This window comes from Sceloporus occidentalis, unplaced genomic scaffold (assembly GCF_023333645.1).
Source record: "Sceloporus occidentalis isolate IW3139 unplaced genomic scaffold, rSceOcc1.0.p SCAF_215, whole genome shotgun sequence".
Classification (NCBI taxonomy): domain Eukaryota; kingdom Metazoa; phylum Chordata; class Lepidosauria; order Squamata; family Phrynosomatidae; genus Sceloporus; species Sceloporus occidentalis.
The window spans coordinates 654,107-669,209 of record NW_028317195.1 but is presented as its reverse complement, the minus strand read 5'-3'; the positions used below and the strand labels follow the sequence as shown (position 1 = coordinate 669,209).

Here is a 15,103-nt window from a genome sequence, read left to right as displayed (position 1 = left end):
TAATTAATCCATGGCCATGGATATGAAAAGATAATAGGAAGGAGCAACTGATAATACGATTATATTTATACTATTATTTCCACTTAGAAAATGTGTTTTATACAAGACTGGATAATGCATATTGTGTGTGTGCTGCCTGCGAAATGTGTCTTGGGCTGTTTTATTTTATTTTTTTCTTCTGGGCTTCTTGGTTTATGGGTCATCCCCAGGGCTGAATGCCCACTTACCGCTGATTTTTAATGGGAATTAATAATATTCATGAGCTTTAGCTCTATGAAATGATAGGGACACTCCAATACCACAGGGATCCCCCTAAATAAAACGATGAATATGATATAGAAAATAATTAAAATTGTACTTCCCTTAATGAAAAGCTGCCTAGGCCAGAATACGCCCCTGCCTAAAAAAAATGTACGTACAGAATTCCATTTATAAACACGTTATTCAGTTTCTATACACATCATTGTGACTTTTGGGGCTGTAGATATACTCACAGCCATCAAACATTATGAGCTTCAAGGAAAGTGGGACATCAGGAAAGGAAACGGGCAGCAGAATCAAGGTCCAGAAGAGGAACTGTAGCTCTTAAGCAGGGATGCTTGGGAGGTATGCTGCACCGACCTACCCAGTCATAATAATATAATACAATAACAAGTGGTGTTTCAAGAGAGGGTGAGAGCAACCGTTAAAACCTTGGAAGCTTGTGTCTGGCTAACAGATATCCAGGTGAACAATAGTTTAACGTCTAGGGTATAAGGGGTAAGAATGCTTTCAAAAATAGACATGCTATTTTTATCATTTAACAAAATGCAAAGTGAGTGAACAGAAGAAAAATGTAAATCATATCAATATTTGGTGTTTCCACCTTCTGGCTTCAAAACTGCATCAATTCTTCTAAGTACACTTACATAAGGTCAGGGGTTTTGTTGGCATATAGTTGAGTGAAGAAACAATTTTACCAAACGGGTGCTAATCTTTAACTGAATTTGAAACAACTGTGTATGAGAAATAAAAACTGGATGAGGAACATCCAAATTCACAAACAAGGTGATGTTGCCGAAGACCAAAAGTCATACACCATGGCAAGACTGGGCACAGCAACAAGATACAACTGCATCAGCAAGGTCTCTTCAAGGCAGACAGAAGTTTCCAGATGTTTTGTCCAAGCTCTTTTAAAGAAGCTCAAAGAAACGGGCAATGTTGAGGGCCATAGGCGCAGTGTTCGGCCAAAGAAACAGTGCTGAAGATGAGACACATCATGCTTAAACCCCTTCGCAATCAGAAGTCCAGCAGTGCCTTCAGCTTAACATCATCAGAAAACAGTGAGACCCTGGTACATCTATTTACTGTCTGTAGAGGTCTGGTCACAAACGGTCTTCATGAAAGACTTGTGTCCAAAAAGCCATACTGCTGAAGAAGAAACTGGGCCAAGCGACTCAACTATTCATGAAAACCTAAGAACTGGTGAAGAAAAATGGCAGCAAGTGCTCTGGACTGATGAGTATTTGCAGGCAAGGTGATGCATGTTTGGGGACTAATTTCTGCAAATAGAGTTGGGGTATTGGTCAGAATTAATGGTCTTCTCAATGCTGAGAAGTACAACCAGATACAGTACTTATCCTCTATGCCATACCACCAGGGAGGCATCTGATTGGCCAACAAGGAGTCGCGGAAATGTTGGAATGTCCCCCACAGAGCTACGATCTGAACATCGTCGGGTCTGTCTGGGATTACATGAAGAGAGAGAAGCAACTAAGGCTGTCTAAATCCACAGAACAGTGATTAGTTCTCCAAGATGTTTGAAACAACCTGTGGACTGTGCATCGCTTCTCGGCCTTAAGCTATGATTAAGTGTAGTATCTTATCCGTTTAATATAAGATACCTCCCCTATGTGAGAACTACCGTATTCGCTCGATTATAAGACGAGGTTTTTTTCAGAGCAAATGCTCTGAAAAATACCCCTCGTCTTCTAATCGGGGTCGTCTTCTAATCAGACCTCAAATAGAGGTCTGATTATGAGACTAAGATCCAGTTCCCCCGCACCGCTGCAGGGGACCTGGATCCTCCTGTCTCCCCCCTCCCCCCCCCCCCCACACACTTACCGGTGCTTCCTGCTGTATTGCCGGGGCAGCGAGTTGACGTCTACGCGATCCGCGTACACAACGTCCGCTGCAGCCGGAAGGAGGTGTGGCTAGCAGCGGGGGTTGTCTGCGTCCGTCGCGCATACCTTCCCCAAATGTCAGAGATCAGAGTTCCCCGCGGGGAATTCTGATCTCTGACAGCCGGGGAAGGTATGCGCGACGGACGCAGACAAACCCCCGCTGCCAACTCCACCTCCTTCCGGCTGCAGCGGAAGGAGACGTTAACCCGCTGCACCGGCAATACAGCAGGAAATTGGAAGCACCGGTAAGTGTGTGCGTGCACGTGTTAAATGGGGGCATAGGGCATTTCTGGAATGCCTTATACCCCTATATGCCACTCTGGCACTTAGGGGGTTAAAAGGCATATTATGGGGCAGAGTGGCATATAGGGAGGTATAAGGCATTTCAGGAGGCAGAGTGGCGTTAAGGGGGCATTTAATAGAGCACTCTGCCTCCTGAAATGCCTTATACCTCCCTATATGCCACTCTGCCCCATAATATTCCTTTTAACCCCCTAAATGCCAGAGTGGCATATAGGGGTATAAGGCATTTCCGGAGGCAGAGTGCTCTATACAATGCCTTTTAACTCCCTTAATGCCACTCTGCCTCCTGGAATCCCTTATACCTCCCTATATGCCACTCTGCCCCATAATATGCATTTTAACCCCCTAAATGCCAGAATGGGATATAGGGGTATAAGGCATTTCTGGAGGCAGAGTGGCACATAGGGGGTCAAAAGGCATACCATGGGGCACAGTGGCATATAGAGGGTTAAAAGGCATATCATGGGCCACAGTGCCATATTGCTGTGGCAAGCCTGGGGGCAGATGTGCGTAACTGGGGGACAGGTTGGAAAATACAAGGAAATAAAAACAAAAAAAATATTTTTCTCAATCATAGCTTTTATTAAAAAAAATAGTTTACATGAATTAACATTTACTGGTAAAACTTTTTTCCTTTAGGGTCGTCTTATATTCAGGCTTTTTCTTTTTTTCCTAAGTTAAGATTTAGGGGGGTCGTCTTATAATCGAGCAAATACGGTATATATTTAATGGATTTTTAGAACAGGGAAATGGAAAAGAGCTTTCTCTGTCACTCTACCCATGACATGGTGCTGCAGTACCTCCAGGACCGGTGCTCCTGTCCATTCACTTTGCATTTTGGCAAAATATAAAAATAAACTGAACATGTATTTTTTGGAAGCAATTTCTAGTCAACGAATGTAACTAAAGCAAACTCTGAAAATTGGCCTGGTCTCCCACAGGGCAAAATGTGCCCCAGCACTCACAGGGTTTAAGGTGAACCAAGCAAAATCAGATATTGTACCAATATATATATATATATATATATATATATATATATATATATATATATATATATATATATACACACGTGTTAAAATGCTAAATTTTTACTAGTTAATTGAGTGTTTTCTCATTGCGCACATTTCTGGCTACATTAATACTTTATTATTATTATGAATATTTATTTTTACAGCATTTTATGTAGAGTTAGAGTTTATAAAATAGTCGTATTAGTTGGGAAAGAAAAAACCCCGAGCGATAATGATAACAAATAATAATAAAGCGACGGGGACTCCTCCTTCTGGCAGAGCAGGGGTTAGCGCATTGAATCGGGCGGCCTCTAGGACCCTGTGGTCTCCAGTAGTACTTCCTGCCTCGCTCTCACGGTCTCGCCTTCCAACCCCTGGAGCCGTAGCCTCGTCCTGCTGCCTCTCATAGGTCCGCAGGCCTGCCCGGGGACACCATGTGAGGTTAGGCCGCGACTACAGGAGTTGAGATTCCCAACCTGGCTCAAGTGAGTACCCGACCTCCCAGGACGAGCAGGTAGCGGCCTGGGGTCCCATGGTGAACCCATTCCCCTATGGAAGCCGAAAGCAGGCGCTGTGAACCAAGAGCCGGGAAGCTGGGAGCACTTCGCCAACTTCATTATGAGCAGCTCGGGCTCCCGGGTGCTTTACCCCGGTTACTGGTGACTTAGCATCGGTGTAATCTTTCACGTATACTCTGTAGTGAACGTTACAGCATCCGCGAGCGAACCGAGACGGTTACTTGTGTGCCCTCATCACTTACCCGCTGCGTGATTGTCATATAAACTCGGTTATCTCGCGCCCCCCTCCCGTCTTTATGTTTATCCGGGATCGTGTCTTTACAAGTGCTCACGCAGGCCCCAATCAGCCATTTAATGGCCTCCCATTTTATTTGTGTTAATCTGACTCAGCCACTCATTAATTTCTTAGCGCTCGTGTTTTGTTGCATCCATTTCCTCTTTCCTATTTCTGTCCGACTACACAGCCATCACACCGCCTTATCCCCCATGAGGAGGAGCCCGTGTTAAAATAAAGGCGACCCGAAACAAAAGATAAACGGTCCAAAAAAAACAAAAAACTTGTGCCGGCGATGTGTTGTAGTTACATCGTGCGCTGCGTAACTCCGGCTGAACGGTAGGTGTCCCATAAGTCGCGGGCCGCTCCTGACACCCGTCTATTCCTATTAGAGACCGATCTTGTTTGTATCTTCATAATAATAGAGATCTCCATTTTTGTGACGCCTCGAGTTTCCTTCTCTAATGCGTCTGATAAACAGAGCTGAGGCCAATGCGCTGCACCTGGGCCTTTCTCTAACTTTCTCTGGGAAGTTCCTCTATAAAACCTGAATTTTTTTTTTCTTTTTAAATATCTGGAGTGGGACCACAAAGCAACTTGGCCTGGAAAATGCAATAATTTTAGGTGGCATGAAAAGCTGTAAATTTTTTTATTGTTTTCTTATACCTGTTATCATAGATCAGGTGTGTGTATATATATATTATATCTATATATATATATGTACTGATGCTTTTTTTTTTGTAGTTTGGATTTCATGATACTGTGGGTAAAGATGGAAAGCTCATGTGATGGCTATAATTTTTTTATTTTTTTTTACGCCACTAGGAGGAAAAGGACCCAAAATTTACTGGGGGTCTATTCACTAAAGGCAGAGTTGGAAAGACGGTTGAGGTTTTAACTTTCTCACTTCACCATTCGTTACAAATGGCCAATACTAGCAAGTTTCTGCAGCAAGGAACCAGTCATGCGGCTCTGCATGTTTTATAATTTATAAGTAGACTTTGAAGAAATCTTTCTGATTGCAGTATGCATTATACAGGGCCAGCCAGCCCCAGCATTACAAGCTCACTGGAGTCGGACCTTCATAATCAATAATTAATTCACAAAGTTGGTACATAACTCTCCTGCTGACTATCCTGTCAACGAGCCATTTAATTGACGCCATTGACTCCATCTTTCACGTTTGTCCTTAAAACATCCAGTCTCGTTGTGGATCTCGGTGAATGTTGTTTATTTAGAGACAAAGCATATGTGTGATAATGATGTTGGGATATTATTGAATAGGCAACCATTGTTTTGGCCAATAACATTTGTGTTTGTGTACATATAGTCATAGAGGAACCAAACTACTTATAATGTTTACGAATGGTGTATTGTCAAAATGGCAAACATTTCTTTTTTTCACATCGTGTGTAGGAGTCTCTCGTTTTTGGGAATATATTATGTAACTGACGTCATTTTGAGTGTTATTGGCGTGTTTATGCTCACAGGTCTGTACTTCTCTTTTTAAACTTTAGATATGGAGGCCAACAGTCATTTTGAAAGCACTGCTAAACCTACCATTCCAAACACCTCAGGACTGAAACAGCTGCCTCAATCTGTGGAACAAGTTTACATATCCAGCTCTCTTGCGAGGTTTCCTCAACAAGCAAAGGGTACGTAAGTCACCGAGAAATCCGATAGAAGCAGCCAAGGTCCGCCATGAGCGGGAAAAAAATGATACTAAACAAAACAAGGTGTGTCTTCGGCCAGTTCTAAAGAAATTAGAACAGGCCAACGACACACTTTGTTTTGTGTAGTATCATTTTTAGTAAGTTTGTAATAATTTTAGATCTACTTCGCTAACCCCAAGGATACTTTGTATGGTAAGTGATTTGGTTTGCAAGAGAGTTAATATTGGCTGAAATTGTTGGTCTCATGGTTTGTGGTGCATCCTTTTTGAGGTTATTATTGCCACAGCAAATTAAAGATAAACAATATGTAAATAAAGCCATAATTCATACTTGTTATCTGGCCTGACTGACATCTGACATTTCTTTGGAACACAAGTAAATGTCTTTAACCCTTTAAGGACCAGGCTGTGTTTTACCTATTGTACCATTGGGACCAAGGCTGTTTTAATACTTTTGCGGTGTTCGTGTTTAGATGTAATTTTCTCTTCACTCATTTAGTGAACCCACACAAATTATATGTTGTTTTTTTCAGGACAAGAAGGGCTTTCTTCAGATACCATTGTTTTAATCATATTATCTAATTTCCCATAAAAAAAATAATAAAATATGATGAAAAATGTAAAAAAAACCCACATTTTCTGACTTTTACCCCAAAAATCTTTTACTCATCCAAAAAAGCTAATGAAAAAACCTACTAAATATATTCTACTATTTGTCCTGAGTTTAGAAATACCCAATGTTTTTATGTTTTTTTGCTTTTTTCTGCACGTTATGGAGCATTAAGTACAGGTAGCGTTTTGCTATTTCAAAACCATTTTTTCCAAATCTGGTAATTCTTCCCCCCATGTGCCATTTCGGGTATCTTTGAAGCCGGCCAATGCAATTTACCCCATCAAATCATATATTTTTGAAAACTTGACACCCCAAGGTATTTCAAATGCTAGTATTTTAACCCTTTCCATGCATGAGATTCTACCACCAGCCTTTGCCACACTTTGTGTTAGTATTTTTTTGGTATTTTTTTTTACACAAATTGTACTTTGGGTATACATTTATAGCTCCAGGTATACGTCACTATCAAACAACACCCTAATATGTGTTCAATAACATCTCTCGAGTACAGTGATACCACCCATGCATGGGTTTGACTGCTGTTTGGGGTTAAAAGGCCACATTTGGGAAGTGCGCTTTTTTTCCCCTATTTTGGTCAGTCTGTGCCTATGCCCTATCTTTGAGCCTGGCCACTACAATTTACCTCATAAAACCATATATTTTTGAAAACTAGACACCCCAAGGTACTTAAAATGGTAGTATTTAACCCTTTCCATGCGTCAGATTCTACCACCAGCCTTTGCCACACTTTGTGGTAGTATTTTTTTTTTATTTTTTTTTCACACAAATTGTACTTTGGGTATAAATTTATAGCTCCAGGTATACGTCACTATCAAACAACACCCTAATATGTGTTCAGGAACATCTCCCGAGTTCATTCATACCCCACATGTATGGGTTTGTCTGGTGTTTGAGGTTAAAATGCCACATTTTGGAAGTGCGCTTTTTTTTTTCCCCCCATTTCGGTCAGTCTGTGCCTATGCCCTATCTTTGAGCCCGGCCACTCCAATTTACCCCATCAAACCATTCATTTTTTTAAATTAGACACCCCTTGGGTATTTGAAATGCTTTTATTTACATTTTTCCACGTCAGGATTTTTGGGAAGATACAGCGCTAATTTTAGCACTTGCTCATAATAATAAACTTTCTTTTTTTATTTATTTTACTCTTTTTGGACTTTTTTTTTACATTTTGCTGGAACTGGATAGTTCCTCTAAAGCATAATAATTTTTAAATGTTACCATGTTTTTTTTAAGCTTTTTCTTTTTTTCTTTTTTTTTTTAATATTTTACTAATCACATAGTGATTAGAAAGCTGGCCTCCATTGACTTGTATGGTTGAATGCAGTACCTGTATTCAACCAGCAAGTGGAGCCAGAGTTCTCTAGAAGGTCAGGAGACCGTCTAGCGAACTTTTTCAACTTTATTATTTTTTTTCCCGGGCCGCCGCCATCTTGCGGATGGTGAAGACTGCGTGCAGCTGCGGCTGTGACCGCTCTCCGGAGCGGTCACAGTCCATCAAGAGGTAAGTGTTTGGTGTCGCTGGATGCCTCCTGATCGAGGCATTCCAGCGACACCATTGAAGTTTAGGAGGTGATCGTTGATCGCCTCCTAAACGCTTTTAAAACGGGCGTCCGCCGCCATACAATGTATGGCGGCTGTTGACGCCCCGGGGAGGGGCCAGACATGGCCCATCATGCCGATCTCGGTGTTGCTGAATGCCTCGACATCGAGGCATTACAGCAACACCGTTTAAGCTTAGAAAGTGATCATTGATCACTTTCTAAGCTTGTTTAAGTCTGATGACGTGTCAGGCATCGTCATAGGTCGTTAAGTGACCGTTTTGCATGACGTGCCTGACCCGGCAATGGACGTTAAGGGGTTAATTGAGGCCTTAGGATGCAATGCTGATAAGGTTTCAAAGTCTCTTTAGTTTGCCAAGCATTTGCCGTATACTATAATAGAATTAGAGTGTATCCACTAAATATAGAATAAAAGCTTTGTCTTCCTTGTTTTTTTTCCTTATGCAGGACTGAATTGCGACATGCCAGTCAATGGCAGAATATCTCCACCGATGTCCACTAATACCAATGGAACGTTGGATCCCAGTACCACCCGCCATCCTGTATCCAATAACTATGACTACCTCTGGAAATTCACAAAGTCCCCCCTACTTAAAGACCGTCATGGACTCGGCCAGTATCAAGTGAATGGTTCAACCTCTCCGGTGACCAATGGCCCCTCCTGCAAGGCAAGCTTGCAAGAAACTTGGGAGAACTGCGCTAGCAGCCCCGCTGCTTCTCTCAGCTTCAGCGGTCAGGGTTTGTGCAACTTCAGTGAAGCTTCCGTAAAGTTGGCAGCTGCAGCAAATGGAACAAATCTTGACTACTTGGAGTCATCTCGACCAGTTCCCTTACCAGCATCCAGTGTGCAGTCTTTTCTTACCTCCTCAAATGAGAGGAAACAAACGGAAACAATGGGATCAAATACAAGGGAAGAAGCAAAAACAGACTCAGGGCTAGTGGAGGCATTGAATCCATGTGATGTGCAAGCAGGTGCGGAAGTGTCTTTTTTTTGTTTGTTTTTTAGACCTTAAAGGTCCTCCATACAGCATGATTTGCCCTACTTACTGCCGTACTGCACCGTTTCTCTTAAAAATTTCCGTACTGGGCCTATGATTTAGTGCTCATTGCTATTAATGTTTATTTTTTTATATTAAAATTCTGCTGCCCAAGCAGGGAGCACCACCCCAGCTTCCACTCGCCTTGCGAAATGTCAATATCTTGAGATGTCTATCAGAGAATCAATATTCAGTTACCTCAGGGTTATTGAATCGAGTCCACTATATGCAAGGCTTTTGATGTTGTGGGTAAAAAAAAAAAAGCAGTTTTTTTCCGTGGTACTTGGCTTAGCACATTTCTGCCTATGGATGTTCCATGCTATTCTCAATCACTGGTTTTAAAGGAACATAAGGCCAGTAGCGTAGAGCATTCTCTCTGTTTTGCAAGGTAAATCAGTCCATCTCCTGACAGCTTACACTCTACCATGCTGGCTGAAAAGAATGGACTAAAAAAAATTACGACGGAAATGGGGAATTATGTGTCAGTAAGAATCAGTCATTGAATCATTTGTGGATAGATATTAAAACTCTTGTTTTACAGAGTTATTTACCAAAGAGTATTGGCAATCTCAAACGTTTTTGTTGTAACTATGTATTAATGAAAGGCTAGCCTTGGCAAGCTTTTCCGACAAGCTCGCATGCGTAGTGTGTGAAGCCAAAGCATCGTCGCAAATACAGATGTGGCTTTCCAAAGGAATTTTACGGCATAATTATTTGTGCCTCGTCATGTAGTTAGCACCATGTTATGACTTCAAAGTCTCTTTCATGTTCCTTACAACCATCAGTCAATAACAAAAGAAAAAAAAGATTATGGTAGTAGCCCCCCCTTTAAACTTGTGAGGTTATTGCTTTGACTTGATGTCTGCATTATGCGGGATCTATCATAATGGTCCCTGCATTTCTTAAACTCAAGTAGCATTTCAATAAAATGTTTATGGGTTGCTTGTCCAATGGCTGCCTCCTGATATGAGTCCTACTCCTACTTACTGTTGTGCTCAGTTTTGGACCCAGCTTGCTACATGGGCCAGGTTGTCGATGAAGTGTAGGGATCAAGCAGCCCCTCATATTGTTTCTCTTCCTTTTTAACTCAAGAAAATGAGTTTTCATTCTTATCAGAGTTGGCAACATTTGCTGTATAACGACATGCTCAAACACCATGATCTGCTCAAAAATGTTAGTCTCATTTAAAGATCACATGAGCTTTATTGGTAATGTTCTTTTAAGGGTGAAGGCTTTTGGTGGTAAAACTGAGATCCGTATAGCTGTATTTTATTACATTTTCATTTCCACACATACATTGACTTGAGACTCACACAGCCTCCCAGAGTTCACTAATTCTCAGTTTCCCCTGGGCAGATTTAAGAAGTCACTGCAATGGAGCAGATGTAGCATTAGGACCTCTCTGTCAGGCAACATCCAGTATACTTCCTCCCCCTGAAGTAAGCAATTTGGATGACCCATCCCAGCTTCCATCCCATCTCGAGGGTCCCCATCTTCTCAACTCTGATTCTCTGAAGCCTTTTGGAATAGACCTTGCGCAAGGTAAAATCTAAAGCTTGAGTTAGTCCTGTTGAATTGTGCATGTGACTGTCCTTAGGATTTGTTGTTTATTGTTATTACTGCCATTGTTTAATGTGCATCACAGGAAAGCTTCATATAGCAGCATATGCCACAAATGCTGGGTCTGTTCAGCTTGTGTGTTGGCTTAGCCTTGTCCTGCTACGTTCATGCTGCTGCCTAACTGACTTATCAACCTCTAGTGTTAAAACCTTTTTATTAGTCTTTTATTGACTTTGTGACCTTTTATTAGTATTTATGCAATTTAGTCTGAGAACTTTTCCTTCTTAGATCACAAAAATCTTAACTCTTTATCCCTGTGTTTGCGTCCATGTATGACCAGCTTGGGTACAAATTGCACTTCAGCATGTTCAACTTATGAGTTCTTAAACATTTGTTGTATCATGCATAGTTTGTTTAGCATACATAGCTGCATGCTATTTTTTTTTTGTACTGAGGATTAACTGCAAAGATTTTTTTTACGTTTCAGTGTAGCTTGTTTTATCGGCCTTGTCCCCTTTTTTTCATTACTATGGCTAGATCCCAGCAGCTGCACCTTCTATGATATGGAAGAACAGGAAGTGGAGATCCAGCAGGAAGATAAGACGCAACAGGCCGCGCAACCTAGCTTGGACTGCTCGCCATGCTCCAACCCTAGTGCGTTTCCAGTCCTAACAGAAAACCGTCAAAAAGTTTCTTTATTTAATTCTGCTTCCCCTGTTGTTGGAGAGTCTGTCAGAGGTATGCAGTCATGTGATCAGCCCTATAACATGTTTTCTGCTAGTTCAGTTAGTCCCTGTAGGATCCAGTTTCACTCTTCTTGTTCCTTAAAACACCTAGAAAGACTGAAGCATTCTGTGCCACATATCTACACTGATGCAGTCACAATGGCCAATGCCATATTGAGACATCCCAAAAGATTGCACCGTGTTGCGATCATTCAGTGCCAGTGGCATACTAGACTGGCTAACATGCCACCACCGGCAGAACACACAGAGGCTCTGTAGAGTGTTCAATAATTGACATGTTTTTACTTCAATGTTTGTGCACTTTTGCAGTCGGATATGAAAAAACTAGCGTTAAACATGATGTTAAACATCCACTTTCAGCTCTTTATAGGATGTACACAGTGCTTACCCCAGGGCTCGACAAATCCCAGGCACCAGGTCGCCATGGCGACTCAGAAATTTGTCCTGGCGCCTAGGAATTTGTCAGCCTCTTAGATCCACAGGATGTCTGGGCAGACAGCACAGCCACTCAGAGCCCGCCCCCGAGCCTGAGATCCCACGGAGTGATCCCGTAGGCTGAAACCGCGATTGCAGGAAAACCTGCAATAGCGTTTTCAGCTGCCAGAGGCAGCTTCAGGATAGGGGGTTCTGTGTTGATTGGGTCCCCACACAAGTGTGGGGACCTGACACAACACCCCCTGCTGCCTGATCGCTCCATGAGAGCGACAGGGCAGCGTTAACCCCTTCAATGCCGCGATCGCGGCATTTTAGGGGTTCATTCCCGTTTTATACAGGGCTCTGCTGCTGGTGGTCTGCCTGGAAGCCCAGGCAGGCCAGCAACAGCAAAAACGAGCCCCCACAAGCCCTTTGATGATTCCTATAGGCATGGAAGCCTGCAGCAGTCATCAGAGACTCCCCCTGCAATGGCTGGTCTATAGACGAGCAATTGCGTCCCAGGGACAGGGGGAGAGGGTTCTTCGGTCTCCACATGTGGGGACCTGACACAACACCCCACTGCTGCCTGATCGCTCCATGAGAGCGACAGTGCAGCGTTAACCCCTTCAATGCCGCAATCGCGGCATTTAGGGGTTAATTCCCGTTTTGTAAGGGGCTCTGCTACTGGTGGTCTGCCTGGAAGCCCAGGCAGACCAGCAACAGCAAAAACGAGCCCCCACAAGCCCTTTGATGATTCCTATAGGCATGGAAGCCTACAGCAGTCATCAGAGACTCCCCCTGCAATGGCTGGTCTATAGACCAGCAATTGCTTCCCAGCTGCCAGTGGCGAGGGTTCTTTGGTCTCCACTTGAGTGTGGAGGCCAGCCCCAACACCCCCCTGCTGCCTGATCGCTCCATGAGAGCGACAGTGCAGCGTTAACCCCTTCTATTCCACAATTGTGTATAACAAATTTGTGGCATTTCAGGGGTTAACATTTGTCCCCACAAGCTTGGTCAATGCTGTGCTCCAATGGAACATCAGCATTGAAAGCGTTCAAAAATATATATATATATCAAAAGAAATAATTAAAAAAAAAAACAACAAAAAACAGCACTGACCTGAAAGTCCAGGGTGCTTCCAGGTCAAATGCTGTGAGTTTAGTAAGTGGGCTGATGATGATCAGATCACTCCTAACCAACTGTTAGTTTAAAAAAAATCCTGGCTCCTAACTTTTTTAGCTGGCGCCTAGATTCACAACAAATTTGTCAAGCCCTGGCTTACCCTGTGTATAAACATGACTCTGTGGCACTGCATGTAGGTCTGTGAAGTTTGCCATCGGCTTGTTTCATTAGTAGTAGTATTTTAGAATGCCCTTGTCTCAATAGGAGTTGTTAATTACGTGACCATTGTTCAGGTACTCAATGGCACTAGTGACATAAGATTAGTGCAATGGGCAGGAATTGCATTTTTAGGGAAATTTGGCAACTCTTTACGGAATGTAAACCAAGAGAACATGATTCTGTCTCCGCTTTAGGGGCTGATTCCACCCATTTCACCCATTTGTGAGTAAATCTGGTCTAAGAATCCTGATTCTTAGAATTGCTAGTCCAAAAGCCCTACCCGGAAGCAAGTAAAATGTCGCCTACTTCATTTCTTTGAGACCAGAAAGATTTCATTTTGGGTGACATAAAAGTAAACATTGATAGGTAGTGGAAAAATATTCAGGAAAAAAAAATCACAGATCTTCCATTTATTTACTTAACATACTGTAAGAATGTACTATTTGTTTTAAGCAAGGAAGCATAAATTGCCAGCTTGGCCCACCTGAGCTAGGAATTTGCTTCCGTTTTGTCCTCCTGCGCTTCTCGGCAAAGGTTTGAGAGCTTGTGCAGTTCATCCCTTAAAAACGTACTGCATGCTAACTGTGCTGGGCCTACAGGCCGCCAACTTGCCTTAGCTTTCAGTAGATGTTCCACTGAAGGGGCATTTCTTCATCTAAAACAGGCTGAGGCTGGCCCTTAATCTGATAAGAAGTAATCTAAATGTATTTTGCATCAGTTATCCTCTATATTATGGTAACTTGCTTAGCCGTCAGTCCCAACTAGTAGATATTGAGTGGCAAGTGAGACGTGTGAAACATTTGTATATTTAATAGTAAGGGAATGGGTCGTCAATGATTATTGGCATTTGTACTTGCGATAGAAGTAGCCTGTAAATCATGCCTTGTGTATCTTTTTTGCTAATAGCCGTGAAAACATCAAGCATGAAATCTGTTAAGCGCCGTCACAAGTTTGGGCCCTGTTTGGATCATGCATGTATGTAATACTTAACCTTTTATATACTTTCTTGCTTTTAGAGGAGGAACAACTTATAAACGTACATAAACCTGTTTCATTTATAGGAAATGCTGCCAAATTTCCTTTCACAACAGGCTGACTTGCCTATAAATTGTGTAGTTTAACATGCCTAGTATTGTGCCCTGGTCTTAAACGTTGTACAAAATGCTGAAATCTGGACCTATATTCCCAGATCGATAAAGCTGGAACAAGCCTCTTGGAGGATAGGGGATATCCCATTGTACAGTGTACTGTAATGTAGTATAGCAGTGATAAAAGCTTTTTTTAGTGCTGCAAGACCGTATAATAGACTTGGTCAGTCTGTGTAAAGAACTAAAACCCAAACTTTTCCCCAGAAATACGATAAATCGAGTAGGAAAGATTTTCATAAAGAAAATTCGAATTATTGTCTATGAGAAAACTATTCAAGATATTTATTTTTGCATTGGTAATAGCATCATATCGGCAGAATCATCGGCCACATCCTCAAAGCAGATCTGTTGCCTTTACCAAATATTGCAATTTACAGTTACGTACGCTACATAAACCTACGCAAGGTGATGTCACATGTTTATTTCCCTGCGTTAAATGATTATTCCTTTTCTTAAAGGGGCTTTTCCACCCGTCATGCTGAATTTAATGGTTGTATATCTAATTAATAAACCTCCTTCCTTGTACAGTTGAACGACCATACCCATAATGATGAAAACCTCACATGTCATGTGACATAGAAGCAGGCAGTGATAGATTGTTAGCATAGAAACTGAAAAAGCTTTCTATCAGAGAAAAGAATAAAAAGAAAGATCTGATAATATTTCTTTGCTTGACCTACTAGAGAAAAATTTTGTATAAGTAGGACAGCACCTTTAAAGAG

General features: G+C 42.1%; 1 protein-coding gene and 1 pseudogene across 1 annotated transcript in view; both read left to right on the top strand.

Annotated features, from left to right (window-relative positions):
• The first annotated feature begins 1,822 nt into the window (after window positions 1–1,822).
• Window positions 1,823–1,988, top strand: LOC149277387 (U2 spliceosomal RNA; annotated as a pseudogene).
• A 2,038-nt stretch (window positions 1,989–4,026) lies between these two features.
• LOC149277386 (bromodomain adjacent to zinc finger domain protein 2A-like) overlaps window positions 4,027–15,103 on the top strand; it is a 30,808-nt gene continuing 19,731 nt past the window's right edge. The window contains exons 1-5 of the mRNA XM_089502978.1: window positions 4,027–4,114; window positions 5,785–5,922; window positions 8,583–9,107; window positions 10,529–10,714; window positions 11,270–11,470. Coding sequence (XP_089359104.1) covers window positions 4,027–4,114; window positions 5,785–5,922; window positions 8,583–9,107; window positions 10,529–10,714; window positions 11,270–11,470 — 1,138 coding nt within the window. The remainder of the gene's footprint in view (window positions 4,115–5,784; window positions 5,923–8,582; window positions 9,108–10,528; window positions 10,715–11,269; window positions 11,471–15,103) is intronic.